Source organism: Corvus moneduloides, chromosome 3 (assembly GCF_009650955.1).
Source record: "Corvus moneduloides isolate bCorMon1 chromosome 3, bCorMon1.pri, whole genome shotgun sequence".
Classification (NCBI taxonomy): domain Eukaryota; kingdom Metazoa; phylum Chordata; class Aves; order Passeriformes; family Corvidae; genus Corvus; species Corvus moneduloides.
The window spans coordinates 78718910-78742973 of NC_045478.1; the positions used below are offsets into that span (position 1 = coordinate 78718910).

At 39.3% G+C, this 24064-nt stretch overlaps 1 protein-coding gene across 1 annotated transcript; it reads right to left on the reverse strand.

Annotated features, from left to right (window-relative positions):
* Positions 1-773: 773 nt before the first annotated feature.
* Positions 774-23143, reverse strand: ABCB10 (ATP binding cassette subfamily B member 10). The gene is made up of 13 exons (XM_032102325.1): positions 22731-23143; positions 15524-15724; positions 14969-15171; positions 13185-13319; positions 11651-11797; positions 10763-10898; positions 8745-8840; positions 6085-6294; positions 5758-5837; positions 3832-4012; positions 3545-3588; positions 1993-2027; positions 774-1403 (listed from the first exon to the last, which is right to left on the reverse strand). Exons 1-13 carry the CDS (start codon positions 23068-23070, stop codon positions 1112-1114), a joined length of 2100 nt encoding a protein of 699 aa, XP_031958216.1. The 5' UTR covers positions 23071-23143; the 3' UTR covers positions 774-1111.
* Positions 23144-24064: the final 921 nt, after the last annotated feature.

Below are 24064 nucleotides of genomic sequence, written 5' to 3' on the forward strand. Positions count from 1 at the left end.
AGATGAGTTTTAATGTGACCTGAGAAGTTTCTAGCTTTTTAAAATCACCTTGTGAGGTTTTGCATATTCAGAGATTCTATTGAAAGAGACTCTTCAATTAGAAACATGAGGCAAACTCTTCACTGCCAAACATATCCCCCTGCAGTTATTCAAATTGATGTAATGCTGCTATTTTACTAGGTGTCCTTTAGAAGGTTGTTTACCAGTTGTTTCTAATAAAGTAGTTAGGCAAAACTCATGATTTCTATCACTGAAATTTAATTAACAATACAAAACTTACATATGCCTTTAAAAAGGACAAAAACATATAAGGGAGGCCATGTTCTTTCAGATGTCATCTTAGAAAGGAAGTGAAACTAAAGAAATGGGAAAATAGAAAAGGGAAGAAAATCCATGCAAATTTTAGATTTTCCTATGCTGACTTCAAATAGTAATACACTTCCTTTATCCCTATGTAAAGTCAGTATTTTTGTTTGGTTGCCTTTTTTTCATGTTGGGTTGGTTGTTTTATTAAAGAACTTTCCTCCAACTCATGCTTTCATACTCTCTAACATGTGGTTTTATATGTAATTCTCTACAGGAACTGTAGATGGGGATCATAATCAAGTTCAGAACACAATCACATTTCGGAACAAATGGTAACTGGAAGGACAGTGCAGTGGAAGTCACAATTTTCACAGTGTGTTAGTGTCATGCATTTTTGAATCCCAGCATTTTAAGACTACTGACAAAGCAGAAAACACAAAAGTTCCTTGGAAAGAGAGAGACAATGATATGAAAATGGTAAGATTGTCATTTAATTACCTTTGAAATGCTTAACTTACTTGAGAATGGAGCACATCTTCATACAGTGTATTACAGCAAACAAGATTCTAGACAGTCTTAAAAGTAACACAAGCAGAAAAATTTATGCACTGAAATTATCTCAGTGTCACAAATATTTTTAAAAGTTACAATACTTATTAAAAAGCTTTCAATAAAAAGTTTAAACACATTTAAGTTTCAAAAGAATATTTTGTACATTTTGGAAAAATATAACATTTACTTTACATAACTGAAACATAAGTTATAGTCTTTGTAGTTTGTAAGTTTCCATTATTCATACATTGTCTCATACATTTTCTTTTAATATATCCTTTTCTCTGGATTGTAAATCTAATGCAAAAGTATCATTATTCTGAAGAAAAGCTTGTTTCTGCATTAGTTTCCTGAAAAGTCCATTTGGATTTGCAAGTAATTCCTCATGCTTCCCACATTCAAGAATTTTACCCTGGCCAAGGACTGCAACAAAATCAGCATTTTGAATAGTAGACAGACGATGAGCAATAATTAGGACTGTCCTCCCTTCCATCAGCCGGTCCAGAGCTTCTTGCACTAGATACTCATTTTCAGCATCCAAAGCACTAGTAACGAAGGGATGGGGACAGGAGAGAGAAGGATATTTGTTATTTTAAGACAGGTTGTTTTTGTATGTATTAGGCTTATTTTGCCAAGACTGCAAACCCTCTCTATTGGTGGTGAAGATGAACCGCTGGAACTGCAGGAAAGTTTTGTGAACACGCTTAGTGCTCACATCCAAGTTATTGGCATTACATAGTCTCATATGCAAAAATAAGCATGGAGAAATAACACCAAATTAAGTGGAAAAAAAGATCAGTTACACTGGAGAATAATCCTATCTCTTTTACACTAGGATCTAAGTTTAAAGTTACAAAAAATACTTAAGTAGATGTTTCAAAATCATGTTATATATTACAAATTTAACCCCATGAAAAATCACAATGTACCAGCTATCCTTTCTGCTTTGCATAAACAGCTTTTATTACAGGTCTCCTAACCAAGTCACACATTCTAGAAGGCACATTCTTTTTTGTGGGTAGAGAGCAATAAGGGGCTAGATAATGTATAATGACATGCAGAGAAAGAAGAGAGAACAGTTTGCAAATCTGAGTTTTAGAGGTACATAATTTCTAAGTTTCTTTTCCTTCTTACCTTGTTGCTTCATCTAACAGAAGAATTTTAGGATTCTGAAAAAGAAAGTAAAATTGGTTATAATAGCAATTAAACAAGATCTGAATATTTGTATAAATAGAGAACAGGATTCATATAGCTTAAAACTCCAAGTAAGAGTACTTACTTCATCAAAAGAACTGAGCATCATTCAAAGAGCTACTTCTAAGAAATCTAAATGCTAAGAGGACAAAACAGAAACAACACTCCTCCATTTTCAAATTTTCCAAACTAAAAGAGCAGAATACTATTCCCAGATAACCATTTGAAAGATACAAACTAAAGGGGTGAGATGATTTTTAAGGCATTCTTGGCAGCACTGTGGTCAAAAGTTCTACATTCTTATGTGGCTCTTTTACAGAGGCTCAGCTACCCACTGCTTACAGTCAGTCTGCTATATAGAACTGTCTTAGTAATTAAAAGTAACAAACCCCTACTAAGAAGCAGTATTTCACCCACAGGTAAATTGCATAGTACTTAAGAACTAGCATTTAAGAACTTCTCCCAGTTAGATTATTTAAAAAAAAAAAAAAAATTGCCAGCACTCAAATCCCTTAGAAGAAGTCACTTCTGAATTACAGTACATAACCCAAACTTCCTTGATAAAGTTAGAAGTTTAAAGCTTTTACTCTCATCTGGGACAGATGGGGCTACTGCACCCCCAGCTACCCCAGTATATCAACTACTCATTTATTTTTTACAACCTTTTTCCTGCCACGAAATTAAGTCTTTAATCCCATGAACTGTATAAAATGCATGACTTGAAATACAATCAGCTTTTCAGCATTTGTGGTAAAAGAGAACTGGTATACTGAAATTCCTATTAACTGGGCATGCCAGAATGCTACAGACACCTGGGTGGCTTAACATGAATGTAGACTGGGTTCAGCAAGGATCAAAACTTCCACCTGAGCATCAACATCAAACTGCCTCCCTGCAAGGCCCAGTGGCTGTTCCTGAACCAAACTCTTTGTCCTTTTGATCCTCAGAAGCCTCCTCAAATTTGTGCAGCACAGAGCCTGTCCTGAAGCTAGACCCATACCAATCTTTGAAGAAAAACATGACACAACATTGTGCCTGAAATACCATCTTGGCCCAAATCCAGGCCACCTCCCCTCAAAACTAAGACAAGGCATCTGAAGTACTAGTAAACTGCAATCCAGAAAAATTAACCCGTGAATGACAGAGATTTGAACACAGAAGTGTCATATATGCATTTACTAGCACCACATTCTTTAAGTCTTCCTTCATCCTTGACATCATGTTATGGAAGTGGGCCATTACACAATGATTTAACATCAATCTTGGCAAGAACTATCAAAAAACATGGCTGAAAGATAGGAAGAAGCACTGACATTAGGTAAATTGTCATTAGTTAAGCCATTCAGCCCCTTCAAACTTCATTAACATCAAAGACACAATTCTCCTTTTTAAAAATATTTTCCTACCTCTCCCACTGAAAGACCTCCTCCTTTTTATTCCTTCCTGCCTCCCCCCAAGAAGTAGTTAAATAGTTGTTTGGATGCTGGCTTACCTTGAGCAGAGCTCGAGCAATCGCAATTCGTTGCTTCTGCCCACCTGAGGGAAAAGAATCAGTAAACTGAAATAGGAAAACAAATGCCACAACATTTTAACTGAATGCCTGGGCTGAGCAGAATTAGGCCCATGTACTTTAGTGGGGAATGGAGGTGATGAAGGGTGGATGCCTTTAATACTTATGGCAGGCTACAGCTTGGAGAAAAAAGTGGTAACAAAAAATGATGAAATTTTTACATCACTCAGAGAATCGAGATTTTTAAAATAAGCAACATAAAGACGTACCTGAAAGCAAAATGCCTTTTTCTCCAACTACAGTGTCAAATCCTTTTGGAAAATCTCTGATAAAACTAGCAGCATTAGCTATTTCAGCAACTTTCTGAATCTCCTCTGCAGTCACAGCAGAAGGATCCTCTGCACCATAGGCAATATTTTCAGCAATAGAACAGGAGAAGAGAATTGGTTCCTGACAAATGCAAACACATAACTAATATAGTGGATCTGTAATTGTATGCATGTTTTGTCTATTATCTCAAATAACATAAACCCCACTTACAAGACTCCACTTACAATATCCATACGAAGAATATGTAAGCTAGAGTTAGTTGAATTAAAAACTAATAAAAAAACCCTCCTCCCCTAACACCAAAATGGATAGTGCAAACCAATTAAAAATTAAGTTGCCTTTTTAACTGACAAAACATAACTCTCAATTCCTAATATTTTAGGATGAGTTTAGGAAGATTCAAACATCAAAAAACCCTTCCTTTGTACTTTGCCACATATCACCATCATGGGAGGGATGGACCACCTCTCCTGTGAGGGAAGGCTGAGAGAGATGGGGCTGTTCAGCCTGGAGAAGAAAAGGCTCCTGTGAGACCTGACTGTGGTGTTTCAGGACCTAAAGGGGGGGCTCTAAGCAAGATGGAAACAGACTTTTTGGCAGGGCCTGTTGTCATAGGACAAGGGGTGATGGTTTTAAACTAAAGGAAGGTTGGTTTAGATTAGATAAAAGGAAGACTTTTTTTTACAATTCAGGTGGTGAAACCCCAAAAGAGGTTGCCCAGAGAGGTGGTGGATGCCCCATCCTTGGAAACATTCAAAGTCAGGCTCATTCAAGGATGGGGCTCTGAGCAACCATATCTAGTTGAAGATGTCCCTGCTTAATGCAGGGGGATTGGATTAGATGACATTTGAAGGTCCCTTCCAACCCAGAGAATTCAATGGTTTGCAACAATGATGATTCTTTTCTTAATCTCTACACGGATTTTATGGCATTATGTGCATTTAATTTGTATTAAAGCTTGCAACAGAGAACTGTGAGATAGAACAAGTGATGTGCAATGGGAAAATGTCTAAAACAAGGAAAGTGAGCTCTGTTTAAAAAATAGAGTCGTGTCCTTTGTATACCAGTAGGGACCTCCTACTGGTAATTTAAATGGAATACATTCATTCAAAAAAGAAAAGTGCTCATGTGGCAACAGGAAAATAATTTTTGCACAAAATCTTTTGGTGGCATTATTACATAAAGAAGTTGCTTTGAAATGCAACAAATACCCAGTTACCCTTATGCTGTTAACTAGAACAGCAGCCTAACAGTTAATGCACTGTGACGTATCTGGGGAGACAAGGGAATGAACATTTTAATTGGCAAAATAGTTAATTTTTAAGACACCAGTGACTTCCAGAGTTTGGAGGTTGCTAGGCAGGTGGCACTGTAAGAGTAAGTGCCAACCATGCTGTATTTTCATGCTTTCCTAATGGAACTGTGTTTTCCTGGAAACTACTCAGAGCACAGAAGGTCAGTTTTTTAAATGGCTGTGTAAAATATGATTGTGTGACTTCCATCAATACAAGAGGCAATTAAGTGTTATGCTTTTTGTTACTTTCTTCAACAAATTATAGCAAACATTAGGTTGGTCATACCTACACAAAATTTACAGCAATTTACCTTGCAGCCTCCATATGCACACTTTTCTTCTAAACTAACATTTTGAATCTCTGTGATTATGTAAAAACAGACTACAGAATACCAGGACTAGCTCTAAATACTTATTTTTAGAACAAAGCATGTGCAACAGCAATTATGGTGAGATGGAAGGATTTCACTGAGAAGCAAGATCATGTCTTTTTAAAAAGAAGGGAAGTGAGGAAAAGCTAGTTGATCACAAAATTATTTCATCCACTTGCATTTCTTTTTTCATTCCTTACCTGACTTACTGTTCCAATCTTTGTTCTGAACCACAGTGGATTTAACTGACGGATATCAAAGCCATCGACGGTGATAGTACCTTAAGTAAGGAAACAGTCAAGTGTGTTTGACACATACTGAAAAGAGACTGAAGGAACAGCTGAGAATGACAACTCCTGAGGAATCAATCACACACTGTACTGGTGGATCAAAAATGCAAAGCTATGCATTCTGTATTCCCCAGAAGGGAACACAGACCTAAAGCACAGGAACCCCAACTGTTTATACGGTTTATCTGAGATGCAAAGTATTAATTGTCACAAATGAGAGCAACACACAAACCATACCTGAGATAGGATCATACAGTCGCAGCAAAAGGGATACAATCGTTGATTTCCCTGTACCACTTGGGCCAACCAGAGCCATAACAGAGCCAGCTGGAATGGAAAGGCTGAAGTCTTTGAAAATTGATGTTTCTCGACGTGTTGGATATGCAAATTCAACATCTTTGAATTCTAAAGCACCTCTGAATACATCTTTGCCTAATGTGATTCCCTCTATATAACAAAGAATAAAATACAGAAATGTGAATAGAAACAAAAATTAGCTCAGTCCTCCTAGAACTTGCTTTACAGACACTCAGTAGAAATATCTATCTCCACATTCAATAACTGCAAGCCACAGCTCAGGACTGCAGTGGTTATATTTCAGCCATGAGTGAATCAGTGTGGTACACCAATCATTCCTGAATGCAATTGCAGGTTGCTACCAGCGCTGAACCTGTAGGCTACCTACAGCAAGAGGGAGAATTTGCATCTTGCTAATACCTAACCACTAAAAACAATCACTTCTTGTAGAATTATCTGAATTAGTAAACATACTATAAACAATTTAAGCTTTGTCAATTAGGAGCAATGAAATAAAAAGGCATTGGTGAAGGCCAAAGTCCCGCTACCATAGAACACAAAAAGATAAACATTGCGAATCATTTATTGCCCTTTCACCAAGCCACAAAAGTCACCTGAAACAACCTCCTCTGAACAAGAGCAGTTCCTGTCACTGGAATAAAGCTGCTGCTAGGTTTGTTACACTAACAGCCAATTTTGAGTTTTATTTTCTCCTTTCAGTGGAAAGCATATTTAATAAATTCAAATACGAATCAGAGGCCTAACTCTTAGGCAACAGTTCACTGAAACGAAAATTTCAGTTTGTGAAATTTTCCATGAATGAAACCACCATGAATGAACAACTACCAAAGTTAAATAAAACCAGCTTCTTTCTGGAAAACAGCATTTGATTTAAACAATTATCTTAATATCATTACTAGAAAAAGCTGATAAATAGTTAAGACAAAGAAACAATATTTCTTCAAGCCCTGTTAAAATCCAGTGACACATATCCATACAAAGCAAACTAATTGGACAGTGGGACTGCATTCCCAAAGGATGAAGTTCCCACCAGTTTTGTGAAAACTGGCAGTACTAGAGCAGTACCCGAGTCACGTTTGTTTGTACTAGAGAAACACAACTCAAACCCTTAATTCTTTTCCGATGCAGCACACAAGTAACTCCCAACTAGCCACAGCACATGGTAGCACATGCCAGTGTTTGGTTAAACAGTAACTGTGGATAGGAAACAAAGACACCCATCAGCAGAAATCAAGATTTCACTAGTCCTGCTTTTCTTTTTTCCAGGTTTCCATTTCTTCTCCAGGCTTTCAGTTTAATGGTAGTAGCATTGGAATGGAAAATGCAAGAGCATACAATTCCAGATTCCTTCCTTGACTTTAACCTATGGACATACACATTGTAACTTTAATGTTTCCACAATGACCTGTAAACCTCCTTTTGGGAAAAGAAATGTATTTGCTAAATCCTGTGTTAGCAGCATAATTCTTATTATTACCACAGTAGCAAGTAATCACTTATCTTAAGTCTCAGTTCCAGTTATTGCACAGTCTATTCCATGGCCTGAAACACTGAAATCTACTGCAATACAGGAAGTCTGCTACCACAAGTCCTTCCTCTATATATCACTGTAAAAATATCTAACGTACTTGTCTCTTGTTTGGATTCTAGACGCAAGAAAAAAGACATTATTATTTGTTCCCAAGATACTTATTCTCACCAGCAACAACCAGAGTTCTGCAAAAATAAAACCCTGCCCCCCCAAATAAGGAAGAAATGTGTGTAGTATTACTGCGAGGAGACAGGTGCAAATCACTCCAAAAGCAACACCTGCTGTATCTGCACATCCACATTATCCCAATAAGCAGAAGTCCCCCTATCAGCCCTACCCTTTACTTCCTTTTATTCCCTAGTCATGCCTCAGTCCCTGATTCCTATGGCAGAACAACTCAAAAACTCAGCTTAGTATGTGTTGTGGAAAGGCTTCAAACTGTGTTTGCAAGTTAGGATTCAAATCAACATGTCTTACTAAGGACTGGTTTTCACTGGATTAGTATGAAATGTTTAAACTTGAAATACTCTTAATGAAAACCACCTGGTTTTGAAAGCTTCTCTTTTCAGACTGATCATTTCTTAGCCATTAGAGATGAGCACGGTAAGCCTTTCAGTGGAAATATGAGATACAGCCATCTCAGAGCTCCTCCCTCCTCTCCTTTTTCTTCTTTCCACTCTTTTCACTCTAAAGCTGAATCAAGAGGAAGCAGTGATGACATCAACAAAAAATTCAAAAAAAGCTAGAAATGACCATGTCCTCTGTCACATAACTTAGAAAGTAATATGATTTAAAGTCATATTCTGAATTAAAGAAATAAAAAATAATTAAACCAAAAGTAATTAATTAAGCCAAACTTTTGGCTTCTAAATTTTTTTATTAAAGGAAATTTTCATCATCTGTTTTGTACTTAGGCAAAGTCAGAAGGGTTATGACTATATCTAGTGTAAGTCAGAACTACCTGTAAGTATTACACATACCCTTCTAAAGTATTGCTGACCATTAAGAGAAAAATCAACCTTTAGACAGTAACAAACCAAGAACCCACCATCAAATGGAAGTTGGGGCTTCCTTTCAATAAGTTCCCAAAGACGTCCACCAGCACCTAGTCCTTTCATTAGCTCAGAATAAAAGGAACTCAGACCTAAACAAAAAGCAGAACAGTATTATGCATCTATATTGAATGGAAGACATAGAAGAGATAAAATTAGCATTATACTTTTCAGCAGCAGCATTAAAGGATCAGATGTGTAGGGGATCTTTTATTCCAACAAACTGTTAAATGTGTTAAATCCTATCCAGTCTCATTTGAGAGCTACCAATAACCCTTATTCACCATTCTTATTTATATCTGTAAAACAAATCACTCTGAAGAAAACAAAATGTTAATACACTTCATCTTATGTATGCCCTTTTTCATTCACCTGTCCGGAAGAACAGCATCCAACTATAGGAAAATAGCTTTGCATCTAACCAGCTATATTTCCAGATGATTCAGTAGAACAGAGCATTCTGCATGCTCTTTTTTGTCAGACAGGTTTACACTAGAACAGGGGAGCCTGACTGAGTCAGCCACAGCGGAGAGAGGGCACAAAACCTAAGGCTGAAGTGACACTTGAGAAGGTGTGTGGAGAATGGATGATGGAAAGAAATGTGTCTCCCATGCCAGTATGCTTCAAACCTTACTGGAGAAAGAAAAACCTAAGGACAAGGCCTGCACATAGTCCTAGGTTCCAGCTTTTAGCAGCTATGTGAATATCTTGAAGGTAGCTTAGCTGAAGGGCTTTCCTGCTGACATAAACGCAGAAACCAATATAGAACTAAAAATGGAGTAGTACATAGACATAAAATGTCCAATTTCTTAATTTTCTGTGTGCCTTTCAAAAGAAAGGCACCGATTTCATTATCTTTGAATTCCAACAGAATAAACATACTTACACTGTAAAATGCTTACAGTGTTAAGAGTTATTTCAGGAGGGCAGAAAACCCAAGGCATATATAAAAAAATATGTATATCTAAAAAAATATATATATATTTATATATATTTATATATATATATATATATATATATATATATAGGGTTTGTTTTTGCAGAGCAACAATCCCAACTCAAGGTTTTTAAGTGTAGGCAGGGTGTTTCATCATGTTGCTGCTGAGGACTACCTGAAAGCAATTTTTATAGCAAATTGCTATTTTATAGCAAATAAAAGTTAATTCAGTGAGATTTTTAGCAGTGCTTCTAATCTTCGTTTATTTAACATTAGCTTGTCCCATGTTTTTAAAGTGCCAGATATCTCTCCATTGAGCAAACTTCAATGATTTAAGCAGAGAAGAAAGGGGGCTGGTAGTTGGAATGGGTGCCACTGGAATTTTGACATACAAGGAAGCAGGTTTGTTAAATTTTGCCCTCAGGCACATCTTTGTGCTCCCCATGATAGCAGGCCTAGTCTTAAAAAAGAAAACTACCGGCAAGCTGCATTGCCCTCCTAGTCTATCAGAAGTAACAGACTCAGTTTAAAGAAGAATGCTTCCAGTTAGTTGTCGAACTTCCAAGCAACTTATCTTCATTTTTGCCTGTATGCAGTCATGAAGACAGCTCTGTCAAAAAGATGAACATCTTGTTGCTGGGCCAGTAGATTACAGAGTGTGGGCTTCAAGGAGAAGTCAGTGAGTAAGCAAAACCAGAAGGTTAGCACCACAGTGCAGTATTCTGCTGGCACTTTGTTTACTCTCCTAGTTGAGGACACTCTATACTGAGTTACAGCTAAATGCTATACACAATACAGCAAGTACCTTAATTTAGACCTGAAGAAAATTAAAGTAATATATGCTGTCATATGCCCCCATTGAAAAAAACCAACCTTTATTTTGGGGAAAAAGAAGGCTTATATTAAGTTATAGATTATTATTTTCATTAACTCTTCAGAAAAAAAATTATGATTTCTTGAAAAGTTCATTTGGAAGACTTTTTAAGAAAGTCAGGTCTTTTGAGAGCTTCTTCCCTCCCGCCCCTATAATGACTGTAATGCTTTGAAGTGAAGAAAATCTAATTTCCCATTCCATACCTCCAATGCTTATTCCAACCCAGAAAGCATACATTAGGAAAGATGAGAGTTCACCAACTGTCATGTAAGCACTGCCCATTAGTAATCCACCTTTGTATAACACTGAGAGGACAATTAGGTTTCCAGAAAGGCCAGTCTAAAGAAAAAGGAAAAGGCAGATTTTGTCACATACATCTTAAATTTCATCCTCTAAAATGTTGTCTCAGAATTTTCCTTGTAATAAAAAGAACTCTCACACTATAGGTATCTAGGCTTTTGGAGAAGTGAGGTAAATTCAACAATTCTAGCGTAAAGCCAGCCAACAGCCAGCCAGACATCCAGTGGCACTGTGCTATCCAACAGGGGTTCAAAAAGCAAGCAACTCTTTTTTGGCTTTTTTTCCCCAAGGTGGAAAGGAACACTAAACATTATTCTTAACCATCATTACCAAGGAAGAATTGGTTGTCGGCAGTTATGTTCCACTTTTAGAATTCGATTAAACAAAGTTATGGAAAAATCCAAGCCTCCCTCCCCTACCTGTGCACTCCCCACCTCCCTATGCATTGATGCTCCTCTCATCAGTGAGCCAAACCTCTAAATGCAAAGGGCAGGGGAGGGTTTCCACTGGTTTAATTCCTTGAATAGAAGGTGTGGCCTCAGAGAAGTAGTCCCCAGCTATGGGGTGTGGGGCAGAACTAGAGGCTTAAAGTAACTTTATCATATCATTTTATCTTGAAATGCAGTTTCACAGCAATTTTGACTGATTTAAGTCCAGTCTTCCCACAGTTTTATGTAGGTTCAATTTATTCTCAATCATTTACTTGCAGATTTCTAAGTATCATCAGGAGTTTTGAAACAATTGACACTTTGCATAACATGGTTGGCTTACTTTCATTAAAATATACTTACTGCTCCAAAGAAGCCTGCCCGAGCTAGTGCTTCTTTTTTACCCAGCTGTAGCACATAATCAACTTTATTTGTATACTTCTCCATTTCAGCCACTTCTTGCCCAAAAGCTCGAACTGTTCTGATGTTTCCAATACGCTCTTCAGCTAACTGCATAGAAACAAAGCACAAAACAGATGCACAGAGACACACAATTTGAAATGCTTACATTACAGAACATCTGAAAGTTAAACCAATATCACTTCACTAATCTACATATCTTTGGATAGCACTGTAAAATTTCTCATGCCTTCCTCTCCCCACCCCAACTCCCTTTTTTTAAATTCTATTAACTTAAAAGCAAACTGCATGCCCAGGCAGTTTTAAAAAACCTCAAGATTGTCTTAAGTGCTAGCAGAGACAGAAGAATATAAAAGTAGGGTTAAAAAATTTGGTGTGAACAACACCCATAGGGAAATTACTATTCACAATAATTTGCAATAACAACGTGGGAAGAGAAAAAATAAAGAATATTCTGTTCCATACTAAATCATGCAAAAAAGCCTGCAGTTATTTCCTAAAACAATTCCACTCATTTGATCAAAGCAGTGCTGGGAATTAATTTAGCCCAACTACTAATGTCTCATTTCAACTCAGTATTTTAACTTCTAAACAGCAAAGTATTAATTCTAAAATACCTGAATTGTAACCAATTACACTAAGTTGTTAATGGACACTGTGATGGTCTTAGAAAAAACAAGTCTCCCTTTTGTAAGTAAAAGTATGATATAAAAATATAATTCTCCTTCTTCCATCCCCCATTCAACCTGAAAATTTGAATGAAGCAACAATTGCTTGTTCATATGAAGTCCCACACCTGGTTTACAAAGGCACGAGCTTCCCATCAACAGAGTCTGAGGAAGACAAACAGAAGAGGGCTAATCTTCCTTTTGCTCAGTCCTACAAAGGACATCCCAAGTTTATAACAGTTGACAACTGTGACTGTTTTAACTAGAGCTTTCCTAATTATATTTCTATGCTTTATAAAAAATGTTTCCCCACCCTAAACCTTTCAGTAAAATGTTTAAGAAACAGGCGCCATAAACATTTAAGAGCTGAGAGGTCAAGCATCAGGGATGCATTCCAGAGACGGACTTGGTAGCAAAGGAAGCATCCATCTAGGATGCTCCTGATAGCTTTAAGCTCAAAACCATAATCCAAGAAAAGTGTTTTTCAAACCTAGGCACCAAATTACACAGGACTTCATAGGCTGGCTTTTTTTATGCTCTCACAAAGCTAAAGTCTAACCTCCTTATAGTTTCCTACATTTCCAAATTCTCAAGGCCTAGTATCTCTGCATTATATTGTTATGGACAAGGGAAGCATGGTTGTTTTTGAGATCTATGAGTAAGCGTTACTGACATTTACCTTTCATACTACTCAGGTGCAAAACTACAGGGTCAGAACTAACAGTACAGTTGTCTTCAGAAGATCTGTAACTTCAGAGATATTAACCTAAATACACTAGAGCAACTTTAAAGTTAACTAGAAAGGTTACCTGAGTTGCTTCTGCAAGAGAATCTTGAGTCATTTTAGTAAGTTTTCGCAAGTATCTGCCATAAATCACAGCCACGACAGCCAAGGGTGGCACAACACTCAGTACAAATGCAGCAAGGCTAGGGGACACAAAAAACTAGAAGAAAAAGGTATTGTCAGAGTTTAGCATTCAGATTAAAAATAATCCCTGGAGTACTGAAGTGCAACTTCCCTTCCTACTTTTCTAAAACCAGGAGGGATTTAGTGCTGCCATGCTTTCATTTATCATGTTTTAATTCTTTTCCAGGCAAAATATCCATTCTTCCACAGCATTTGGGAGGTTAGAACAAAGGACTATAAACAAAGCCATCTGGATTTAATTTCTAGCTTTCTCACTGGTTCACTGTGTGGTCTTAGTCAAGCATCTTAACCTGCCAGTAAACAGGCCTACCAGGAAATCTCTTGGGGATGCTGAAAGACATAAGCTATTACACAGTTTCTAAAGTGCTTTCACAACTATTAAATAGGTGGTGTAATACAGAAACTGTGAGTAGAGAAATATCATACAGTACTTCTGGGTAACTGAGAAACAAATAGATGGAGCCACCAGTACTCCCTGACACCCACGAATGGGTGGAACAGTGTATTTAATTTACTACTGCAAATCTTATCACTTGTAACAATCATCATCAAAGCACCTAAAGAGGTTCTCTTCATAAGATTTATTGAAATTAGATCTAGTGTATTTTAATTTCAACTTGCTTTCTGTATTGAAAACAAAAATCTCCAGAAAAATTCAAAATCAACATAATTGACAGGCTTTATAATAATTTCATAATAATATCTTCTTTCTGGGCAAGCTTTTATAGCCCACCTCTTACAACCGTCTCATGGCAGTATCTTGGAGCAGAATGCATTATATAAAGTGATCTCATTTTATCTGTGGTAAGATAAAACCTTAGACTCTCTTTGTAAGAGAGTACAGAAAGCCATAATTCTTATCAGTGACAAAATATTAAAGCTTTAAAGCTTCATAGTGGAAACTCTTAACAGTTTCTAATAATGACAATATTGGAAGCTTATTTTTATGAGGAGACTATTTGCTATCTGTTTTTAACTCCAGGTAGACAGCAGAAACTACTACACCTTCATTCAAGATAATTGCAATCAATGCATAAGCATAAAAAAATTAATGCCACAAAAAAAACCATCAAGAGAAGTCAGATTTTCATGTAAACCAACTGACCACCAAGGAATATTAACTGATGCACTGCACTGAAGCCTTCATTAACAGGCTTTCTACATAAATATATTCTTTACTGACAGACTAAAGCAGGAAGTCTAATGCTTGTAAAAATCCTCTGCATTAATTAAATATGTGATGCTGCCTTTGCTCACCTAGGCTTTAACCAGAATCAACCAACTTTAATGATTTTCGTATCAGGCCCTTCTTACCATATTTTACCAACAACCACGGGAATGTTATCACTGATTTTAGCATCTCCAGTAAGAATGGAATTCAGCTATTTGCCTACTACATTTTGCTTGATAACTTTGGGTAGCAACAGTAGTTAATTTCAATCCTTCATCCTCCAAATTTTGCTTGTGAGTAAATATCAAGTGGCTGGCTACAGGCACATCACCTATTGCAATAATCTCTGCATCAGTTGTAGATAACCAATGAAATACACTTGCATCCAAGAGCACACAATTGTTCCTGGACTGACCCAAACTCACACTCACCTAACAGAACAGAAGCAAATGTGAAACTACAAGAAGTGTCAAGCAAATAAGAGACCACCATACCATCATTCCAACCCCCACAGATGCTTGTGCTCCGGCCCTGAGCCCATCTGAAAGGTTTTCAGTCACTGAGCGGCCCAAGAGGGCTGTATCTGAAGATAAGCGGTTTATCAGCTCTCCTGTTCTGCTCTTGTCAAAAAAAGCCATTTCTTGCTTCACAATAGAGGAGAACGTGGTTGCTCTCAAACGTTTCACAATTCTCTGTCCTGTCAGAAACATAAGTCAGTCAAGCATGACACAAGAGGCTTTACACAGACACCAATAATATAAAAATCACAGGATTGCACAGCACTGAACAAAGCACATTACAGGGAAGAGAGTCTGGTAAGATCTGTCAGATGAGATTTTTAAGATGTCACCTACCAGTAAATAAAATTGAGCAATCATTCCAGCATACTTGTCTTTGCACTATTAGTTTACCTTTCCTCTGGTTAAAAAAAGCTACTGATTCCAAGATCATCTTTTGGCCATGGCCAAGAATTTATTTAAGATCATTAGATATCCTGACTCTGCAAAAAACAAGATGACTCTCAGTACCACTTTTGCTTCTGTTTTTACCTGCAGTCTGCATGAGGTAGACACGAGTAGCATTAGCAGCAGCACCACATAAAAAGATTCCACTTAGCAAGGCACACAGGCTGGTCAGGCTGTCAGTGAAATCCTCACTGGGATTTGTATAAATAATGTCAATAACTTTCCCCATAAAGAAAGGGGCTGACATGGTAATGACACTGGAAACTGCCAAAAAGCCAACAGCAGCTGCAAATCAACAAGAGAAAGGAAAGTTATTCTGAAGTTACAAGATCATTAATAGTACAAATGAAATGATTTTTCAATTGAAATTTCTATTAAGTTTGCAAGTGCCAATTGAAATAATCAGCACTCTTTCACACCCAGTTCTGAAAGGGGTATTTTAAGCCACTGTATAAATTAACCTAGGCAAGGCATATTTTAAGACTCTGAAAGCCTCTGTATTCAATCATAGTCCTGGAATCACTTCTCTTGTCTAATCTTCAACAGCACCATCCAACAAAGATAACTTTTCACAGGTGTCACTCTTAGAGAGCATTGGCAGTTACCAAATTCTCACACACAATCCTTCAGCTCCTGTTTCGTTTGGATTTTATTATTAATGTTTGTTACTGTATGAAAGCTTCCAGTTGTCTGTTTTTGAGATAACAATGGACTGAAGTAAAGATCTCATCTGAGAACCATTTAACCACGCAATTTTATTGGAGGAAAAAAAAAACCAACCCAAAAAACAAAAATCCCCCATAATTTTATTTCCTCTTGACTGATGGATTTTATAAACATTCATTTTGTTTTACTCTTTACTATTGTTGGTCTAAAAGAAAAATAGCCTAAGTCTTAATTAGAAGTACATTAGCTGATAAGCAGAGCTCTTGAATTCCAGTTGCAGGATCACCCATGGAACAACCTGTGTCGCTCTTTGAGGGTGTATCACAAAGTATGAAAATCACACTGGACCAAAACTCAGCCTTTTGAGCTTAAATCTGCAAAGAGATTTCTTGAGCCAAGAACACAGTTTAATTCTAAAAAGGCAAGCCAAGCTTGGAAGGCTGAGAGCTAGAAAAAAATCACATCTTAATTGAAAACTGAACAAATTTGATATGAAAACCACTGAACCACAACAAACAATGATATTTATATAGCATCATTTTCCAAAAACCAACCACACTTAAAGCAACCATTCATAGGATTGCTACAAAACTTCTAGCAAATAATGCCTTTGAAGACAAAAATAGACTGTGTTGAAAGTCCTGACATTTAGTTGCATTCTACTGAGCTTCTTGTATCACTTCTATGATGAAGACAGCAGCCAGCCTACCAGCATCACACTGTTGTAAGCAATATTTCTAACACCTGACACAGATAGTCTGATGCCTCTTACCACGTCCACACACACGTGGAAAGTTTTGTCTCAGTTTTTACTTGAAGTGTAAATACAGCTGTCTAAAGAAGAATTCAGAGTACAAAAAATGCATACCTGCAGCCTGTGCTTCTTATTCAAGATTTGTTTGCAATCTTTCCCTTGTGTTACACTCAGGCCAGCAAGTGTGTGAAAGATACAGGATTTGGATCTTTAACTTGAAGCTATAGAAACTATAAGAAACCAGAGGAGAAAGGGAAAAACCTTCTGCTGCAAACTTATTGATCTATGCCATAGGCACATCTCACAAGGATGTTACTTACTAGCTAAAAATTCATGAATGACCTTACTAACAGGTTGGCAGCACTGGTGTATTCAAACTGTAAAGCAGCAGGGAAAAACCCAACAAAACTCAGGTCATTTCCTGTCAGAAAAAGCTGGTTGGTCTCCAAGGCAGCTGGAGATGGACAAAAGCATTGATTATAAGCACAGTACTGCATGGCAGCTCAGTGTTCATTAGTTCAGACAATTTCTCAGTTACGGATGGAACAGTACACCTGAACTGCAGATACAAATATTCACAGAAGGAAGAAGACTGTATGGCTAAAAACCCCCATAGGTTTCTGTCCAGTGGCTTGAATTTATCTTCAGCTCTTCTTCATTCAAACTAGCACGCGTTTCACTGTAATTACTTCCAACAGCCTTAACTGAATGAAGAGCAAATACTAGTACCTAAAGCAATCTGAAAACTACTGAACTAAGCAACATACCTGTCTTTATTAATTTAATCACAAATCACATGCAAAATAAGGTTCCCTAGTTGAGACTCTCATCTTGATTAGACCAGCAGACCAACTAGAAAACAGCACAGTTGCCAAGGGGCTGCTGGTTTTTGTTTGTTTTAAAATGTTGACTAGTTGAAAAAACGGGAACCAGCAAACACTCTTTCCATCTCCTCCTTCAAAGGAGCTCTAATGGTGATAACTGGCTGAAGGGAGGAGTTCAATGTGTTCAGAAACCAGATATGAAGACACTCCAGTGACACTGAAGGTTGCTGCTGATAGAAAAAAAAAGGTCGGAGTAAACTCTATAGTATTAGTTTCACATGGTTTACTCTGTTACCCACAAAATTACATCAAACAAAGCTTCCAAAATACACCCTTTTATTTTTTTAAGTAATTTTTTTTGTAGGCGATGCGATGACAGTAAAGAAAATGCGAGGCAGATCAGCGGAACTTATAAAACCAGGTCTGCAAAGTAGTAACAGAAGGCAAGCTGGCTGCAGCAGCAGCTGAGCAACCCTCTTAGAAACATTAGGCAAACATTTTGCTTGTCTACTTGCACAGAAATCCAGACTGCTGTACAAAGTGATGCTTTTATCACTATTAAGATCAACACACTTTCTGTTAAGGCCAACATGGGCTTGCCTCTTGACCTGCAACTTCCTTCGAGGACAAGGTATTGGTTGCCAAGTGATAAACCGGGATGTTTACAAGCAATAACTAGGCAGAGGTATCAGAAACCTCTCTTCAGAATGCAGACTAAGTGACTCCAAAGAGTCATCAATTAATTTTCTACACACAAAAACACCACTAAGACAGAGAATGTTTCTAATTTTGCTGGTTCTTACCGGAGCACCTTTCTCACCCAGTATAGTATGTGGAAGTGTACGAAGACAAAATACTTGCAAGCCTGTTTGGAGAGGGGCTGTTTTAAAGACAAATACATAAGGATTTTACCCCAGATGAATTAAAATCACCCAAGTCAATCAGGGATGAAAGACAGAAAAATGAGGTATTGATGATATCTGGCAGTGCACAGTAACCCAGCAACAGGTCACTCTAGCTAGTTTTTACTACTGCATAAGCTGTGAATGTTACCTCCTGAAATCTTTTAAGTACTGTACTGGTTTCATTGAAATATGGGGGCTGGCAGGTCAGAAGCAAGCTTTGGATTCGTGAGAAATATCCTTCTACCAGTAACAATGAATGTCTGTCCTTTTACAGTTATCTGTGCAGTTTTATTTAATACACTGGGATTTTTTTAGCTTAACGCTGACTGGCTTTCCACAAGAGCATTTGGAGGGATGAATAAAATCTACCACATTATGACATGTATTCAGAAAGATCAGGCTCTTCATTTGTTCTTTAACGGGAGAAAGATGCACTGGTAAATTTTGTATTTGTTGGCCGAATAAAGTTCATTTCCTCTTGGTGGACCCTGGTCCATAATATTTTTGGGTATCAACCCTGTAAAGAATCAGCTCTGCAAATACTTACTACAAGATAAAAATCTTCTTCCAGAGTACACTGTAAGCACTTAAGGATGTTCTGTATAGTTCTAGGTTATGAGTGGTGTGGTTTTCTTTCTGTGTTAAAGTAAATTCATATATGGCATCTACACTGCATCTATTATTAGGCAAGAACGTTTTAGAACCACCCTTCTTACATTGTTAAGAACAACTGTGTTACTGTGCTCAGAAAAAAAAATACAGTTCACAAAGTAACAGAAAAACTCTAGGTTTACAGGAGAGAGTACGGCTTCTTTTTTTATTGTGCATTTAACAGTAAAGCATTTAACTTGTTCATATTTACCTTGTATAGAAGACTAGCTAGTCTAGTACTAGCTAGCTAGTACTCCTAGCTCCACAATTTATACAAATGTATAATGCAGCAACAACATTCCCCAAGGAAATTAAGCTCTAAGCACCTAACTGATCACAGTGATAAGCAGCTACTGTTTCTGCAATGTCTTACTTAAGTAGCTTCGTTAACAGTTCACCACCAGTTTAAAATAAGCAACTGTCACCAATTTTAATCCATTGGAAAGCAGCTATTACAAATTTGCCAAAAATATCAAATAAAACTTATGAAATAACATTTCTTGAATGCCTCTAAAGAAGACTTGTGTACAAAACAATCCTTCTTACACGGTGCACAGATAGTTTTATACAGGGAAAGGGCACACTTTGCTATGGAATTAAAAATTTCAGAGTTCCTTGTGCTTACTTTACAATTCAATAGAACTATTGTTTCCTTCGAGCATGGTTTGGATAAAGTGCAACAGACAGATTCTCACGGGGAGAAACAAGGAGGCAAGAGGAAATAAAAGGGATCATTTTGAAAAGGCATTTTTGTGGTCTCACACACAGCAGGATGTAATAATTTCAACAATGGCCCTGTCCTCTTCCCCAGGAACTGAATTTAACTGAAGATGCAGGTTTACCTTACCTGATTACACCAGATCAGCCAAAGAATTCCTACAACTACTCCTCTCCTTTGTTAAACCTGGGAGGTATTACAGGATTTACAAACTCCTAATCACTACACAAAACTGTGGTCACTAACAGAGTGAATTCCCACCATAGTATTTAGGCTTCTTTTTACCACTTTAATGCCAAGCAACAAAATTCAACACACATGTCCCATTTAAAATATATTCATAGCTCTACCCTGCTGTAGAAGTAACTGGACACGGAACATATTACACTGATACTTTTTTCTTTTTTTTTTTCTTTTTTTTGACAGTATGACCTTTGATACATTTATTTTCATTCCTAGGAGCTTCCAGAGGGTCAGAAGCTCCTTCTGCAAGAGGTGCTGTGTGCCAGTGCACTGGAACTCCTGGCCAGAGTACATCGCTTCTTCCTGAGCCATTGGATGATGAGGAGGCCCTGCACAGCAAGATGGGACCTTCTCCTCTGGTGCCAATCACAATGGGAGCAGGTCACCTTCACCTTTGTACCAGCACCTCATCAGCTGACACCATTTCCCCAGCGCACCAAGATGGGTGAAGCTAGTCTCACTCAACTTCCTCATAAATCATCCTCTGCTCCCACTGTCTTCCACTGTCCTCACGGCAACCACTTCACCTTCTGTGACTGTGAATTTCAACTCACAACTGCTATGAGCAGACAGACCACCACATGGAATCCCAGAAAAGGTACACAGCACTCCACACTGGTGCTGCTACACCCCTATGTTACCAGCCATTGGTTCTATAAAAGAGAAGAAAATCCAGAAGAACTCAACCTTCCTGCAGAACTAAACAGCACCTGTAGACCTCTGAAGAAATCTCACAGCTTTTGCTTACTGGTTATGTGGGCTGGAAGAGGAAATTAAATGTTTTACCCTTGGTTCATTGTTTCATATAGTGAAACCATTAACCTTCCTCTTTTTCTGAATGCAGGAAAACCAATACTGAGTTTCTGAGGGCTAGTTTCTCAGTAGCAAGCTTCAACAGGAACAAAATGCAACATATTTTAACATATTTTAAATACAATCGGTAGATGCAACTTCCCTACAACCACCTACAATGCATTTTACCCATATTTGTTATCCCTCCACTCTATAATGACCAAAAGCATTTTCCTTGTTAGCTTTTCCATCAGCCCACCTAATTACAACTTAACAACAAAAGTTTACACTTAAGTAGGGTGTCAAAAAAGAAGAATTTTACATAAATTCACTCCTCTCCCAGAATGAAGACCAACTGAACACTGAAGAGCAGCTATTACATTTCCATATTTTTTACATCCTCATGACTTGATACATCAAGTTGTTGTGTTAGGGTTTTTTTAACTTTAATTCAAGCCATTTTGTTATCTCAAAAGATAAAACTGCATGTAGCTGATTTTTAGTAACTGTGATAGCTGATTACTTAGATAAAACCATCAGAAGACTGCACAGATTAAGGATACTTTGCTCTATTTCAAAACATAATTACAAACAAGCATACCATACCCTGCCTGTGATAAACAAGCTGACAGTGAGTGCCCAGTAAAGTGAACTAAATAAAATTTTCAGTTATTTAGAAGCCTTGGGTCCTAAAAGCCATCCTTAAAATAGCTGATTTATTTACTTGATTTAATTTAAATGGGAAAACCACAGACTTTTAAAACTTCATTGTAAAATCAGCAGGTAGTCTAAAATCTATAAACATTCATTTGGATCCAAATTATGTTGACTATATAATACCAACATGTAATGAAATTCTGTAAATATCCACTCTAAATAAAATCTTGTGCGAAGTATTTGTATTTCACAAACCACCTCTAACTACCTCACCTCTCTTCTCTCAAACACCATTTACCCATTCCATAGGAACTACCTAAATTTTTGCAAGACTACAGGCCTTTCACTGCCATGATAGTGCACATACTGTCTACCAATAAAGATGCCTTAAAAAACCCAAAGCACATAATAATTTGACATTGTTTTCTTACCAACAGCTATTATCCTATTAACCCATGAGAAGAATGTCAAGAAAAGTTCGTTTATACTCTGTTGAAAATATCAGTGTTAGAGGTGTAACTTATACAACCATGGTGTTTTGACTTCACCACACAGACACTAGAAAATAAACAATACTCAAAACATCTTACAAAAGTTTTAAGCAAAACAATTATTGGGGGAGAGAATCCCATTTATTAAAAAAAAAAAAAAAGCTTCGGGGTCCCCTTTTTACTTCATTTCATAGAGTCTTGGGCCCAAATTTTATTGCATGTGGATTGCAAAGCTAGCACTGAACACGCACAGAGGCACTAAACAAATGGAACCGAGTTCTGTTAACTTCCAAAACTTTTGCCTTCCCTTCAAAAACCAACAGATTAAGAGATGGCAAAGTGAGAAGAGGGGGGAGAATGCATGTTTTTGGCTTTTCACACGTATGGAAGGCTCGCTCCAAGATTCCGCGCTGTGCTGGGATGCTGCCAGCTGGGCCGGTTCGCCAGGGAAACAGGACCTCCTGCTTCGCCCCGGCGGCGGCCGCTCCGGGGGCGCACCCCGGCCGCACACCTCGGCCCCGGCAGCCCCTCCGGGCGGGGCGCCCGCCGCCCCCTCCCGCTCGGGCAAAGCCCCGGGGCGGCCCCGGTACCTGTCAGTCTCCGACGCTCGGGGTGCGCCAGGGCCAGCAGCCTCCGAGCCTCGAAGCGCGGCGGGGAGCCCGCAGACCCCCGCGGCGGCTCCGTGCCCGCCGCGGTGCTCAGGGAGCGCGGGACGCCGCCCGCTGCCGCCGCGGCGGGGAGGAGGCGGCGGTGGTAGGACGGGGAGCCCGGCGACAGCGGCGGCAGCGGGGGGTGCGCCCCGCACCTGCCGGGCGGGCGCGGCGGGGTGCGGAGCGCTGCGGCCGCGGCGGCTGCCCGAGCCCAGGGGGGCGGCGCCGCCCGGCGCAGCAGCGGCAGCAGCCAGGGCAGGCGCGGCGCGTAGCCCGCCATGCGGCCGGCGCGGCACCCGAGCTACTGCTGCGGCCGCAGGTCCCCGCCGCGCGGGTCTGCGGCGGGAGGAGGAGGAGGAGGAGGAGGAGGCGCCTCCGAGCCGCCGCTGCCGCCGCCCATGGGCCGGCGGCCGGGAACCCGCGACCGCGCGGGCCCGGCCCGGCCTGCGGCGCGCTGATAAGGCTGCGGCAGTCGGCCTCCTCCCGGCCGCCCCCGGCCAGCGCCCTCTGCCGCCGCACGGCCCGGGGAAGGGACTGGAGGGGGCCCGGGCCTGCCGAAATGGCGCCCGAGAAGACTGAGAGGGTATCTCACTAATGCGTATAAATATCTCAAAGGCAGGTGCCAAGAGAATGCTGCCAGACTTTTTTCAGTGGTGCCCTGCGAGAGAGCGAGGAGCAGTGGCTATAAGTGAAAACATAAGAAGTTCCACTTCAACATGAGGAAGAACTTAATGTTGAGGGTGGCAGATCACTGAAACAGGCTGCCCAAGAAGGTGGTGGATTTTCGCTGTCTGGAGACATTAAAAAACCAGCCTGGACGTGTTCTTGTGTCACCTGCTCGAGGTGACCCTGCCTTGCCATGGGGTTGGACTGGATGATCTCCAGAGGTCCCTTCCAACCCTAACAAGTCTCTGATTCTTTGAGCCTGACCTGCCTTGCCCAGTGCTGGCAGAGACCCTCTGGGAGGGGACGGGAGCTGAGGCAGCCAGTCCCGGGAGAAGAAAGCAGGGACTTGACCCCCTCCCCTGTTCCTCCCAGGCCCGCATGAGTCACAATATCTCCAGCCATCTCGGGCTGCCCACTGGACCTTGCCAGCCTGTGTCCATGGGTTTGGTCTTGGTCCAAACAAGGGAAAAATCTCCATCCAGAGGAGAGCTGCCTTTCAGGGACACCACATGTTCCTGATCCCATGCTCAGGCTGGTGTCTAAAGGATCTATATAAACTGGCCTTATGTGCCCATGCAAGGGGCTAGAGCCCACAGGATTAGGACTAA